This window comes from Opisthorchis viverrini, assembly GCF_000715545.1.
Source record: "Opisthorchis viverrini unplaced genomic scaffold opera_v5_442, whole genome shotgun sequence".
Lineage (NCBI taxonomy): Eukaryota > Metazoa > Platyhelminthes > Trematoda > Opisthorchiida > Opisthorchiidae > Opisthorchis > Opisthorchis viverrini.
In genome coordinates this window covers 11,156-13,274 of record NW_008752102.1, presented here as the reverse complement: position 1 = coordinate 13,274, position 2,119 = coordinate 11,156, and the positions used below count along the sequence as shown (strand labels likewise).

At 46.2% G+C, this 2,119-nt stretch overlaps 1 protein-coding gene across 1 annotated transcript in view; it reads left to right on the top strand.

The window, feature by feature from the left end:
* Nucleotides 1-938, top strand: part of T265_11073 (hypothetical protein) — a gene marked incomplete at both ends in the record, with an annotated part of 6,209 nt that extends 5,271 nt beyond the window's left edge. Inside the window, one exon of the mRNA XM_009177625.1 lies at nt 564-938. Coding sequence (XP_009175889.1) covers nt 564-938 — 375 coding nt within the window. The remainder of the gene's footprint in view (nt 1-563) is intronic.
* Between the last annotated feature and the right edge of the window lie 1,181 nt (nt 939-2,119).

The following is a 2,119-nucleotide window of genomic DNA, read 5'->3' as shown; positions in this document are numbered from 1 at the left end:
GTCATCCGGACCAGGAGCTCGGTGGCGCTTGAGAGAACATATGCAGTCGTAGACCTCCGAGGCCGTAGGTGGTTCCGTGTTCACCGTCCAGGGTTCTACTTCACCTGTGGGCTCTAGATGACTTCCGGCTGGTGGCCACGACAGTTGTGTACATATACAGGCATACCAAACACAGAGAATAATTCACATAGACATTTAATAATGGCGGATGCACATGTATTCGCGCAAGGAAAGGCTAATGGGAACGGGGTAACTCGTCAATGATAGTAAGGAGACATCGGTTTCGAGTAACACAAGGGGTCCGTCCTAATTCGTTTGAATGGTTGAGTCGCTTTGATGAGCACAATGGGGGTGGTTTCTGAAATTGCCGCTTGATGGCGGCACTAACCGTACATTTGTGATGCCTTTGACATCCTGGAGGGCAAACGGCAAGTTTTTTTGGAAAAAACAAAGTGATGCATGCAAGTAAATCCGGGATTGCGCAAGGAATAATGAATTTCTTTTAATTTATCATTGTCGATCATATTGGCGCATAGGTTACGCAATAAGGTATCAGCCAACAGATTGTCTTTTCCAAGCCTGTAGCTGACGTCGTAGCTAAAAGCGAGGAGTTCCATCTCCCATCCCTGGATTCTATCGATTTTATCTTACTTTTCCGCGACGCTATACATAAGGGAAGCCGACCGCTGGTCAGTGATAATTTTGAAGTGCTTTCCGAAGAGATGGTTTCGGATGGCGTCAGCGTGTCAGTAACGAGGCGATTAGAAAACGGGTATTTGGTTGTGCTGCAGGCACCTCAATCCGGGAAAACATCCAGCATCATCGAGTACGATGGCTCGGTCATGTGCTACGCATGCCGAAACACCGTCTACCGAGACGAGTGTTGTTCTCCGTGCCTCCTTCAGGATGGCGCAAACCGCGAGGTGGACAGCACATGACTTGGCAAAAAGGCGTGAAAGAGATCACGAAGAGTTTGGGTGTTGTTGGTGTTGTGCGACTTCCAGGATGGGGTCCCCGTGACCCCGTCTGTGCTTGGCTGGAGACGTTGCAAGAAATGGCGGCTAATCGATGTCAGTGGTGTTCGTGCTGTCAGTTTCTTTCCAGATTGTCTGATTGAGCGGTTGGAGGTGTAGGCACCTCAGTATGCTTGACATAGGCCAGCACTAGGTCCCCTCCCTCACCCACTCTTTTCCTCTTCTCTTCACTGTAGGGCTTTTAATACAATTATATATATATGTGTATATAACTAGACGAACCTTATGGTTGTACGGCAGTGAAGCATCAGTGGCAACACTGATGTTGCTGTCTTTGCTGCTGCTGCTGCTGCTGATGATGATGATGATGATGATAGTGCTTCAACGATGACGTATACCTCTTTCTCAATAACAGAATGACTCTTTTCGCTTGGTGTCAGTGTTATGGAAAAGAAGGCCACCTGTTGGCCGTTCTGAATAAAAGACGCAGCGATGGCTCTGAAGCGTCCCTCTCGACAACCAATGATGCGTTCTAGCCGACTGTCACAACCATAGCGTTCTCTAACTCCTTTAGATTTTCGCAGGACTATTGTACACGCTCCGGTCAGGGGAAAATCTTATTTCTGGTAAGCACACTGATTTTGTCAGAGAAGTATGGTTTGCGAATGAAATGATAAGCAAACATACCAACAACTAATCGGAATTTAGCGTCATGTGGATTGGGGAGTTTACGAATAGGGACTCATTTGTTCAGGATCTGGTTTTGTAATTACATCAGAGACTTCATAGCCGAGAAGGTGTATTCGCTTGGCTGCTGTGATGCTTTTCTTGCAGTTAAGCGTAACTCCATATTTTTTTTATTTATAAGAAGATTTGAGGTTCTGGTCATCCTGACTTAGGGCAATCTCACAAGTTCTCAGACTTGATTGTGTGGTCATTAGTACGCTGGGAGCATGCTACTCCGTTGGTAAAACTGAAATGAATACGATGGAATTGGGACAATTCTCCGCACGCTTCAAAAACCGTATACGTGATGATGATGATGATGATGATAGTGCTTCAACGATGACGTATACCTCTTTCTCAATAACAGAATGACTCTTTTCGCTTGGTGTCAGTGTTATGGAAAAGAAGGCCACCTGTTG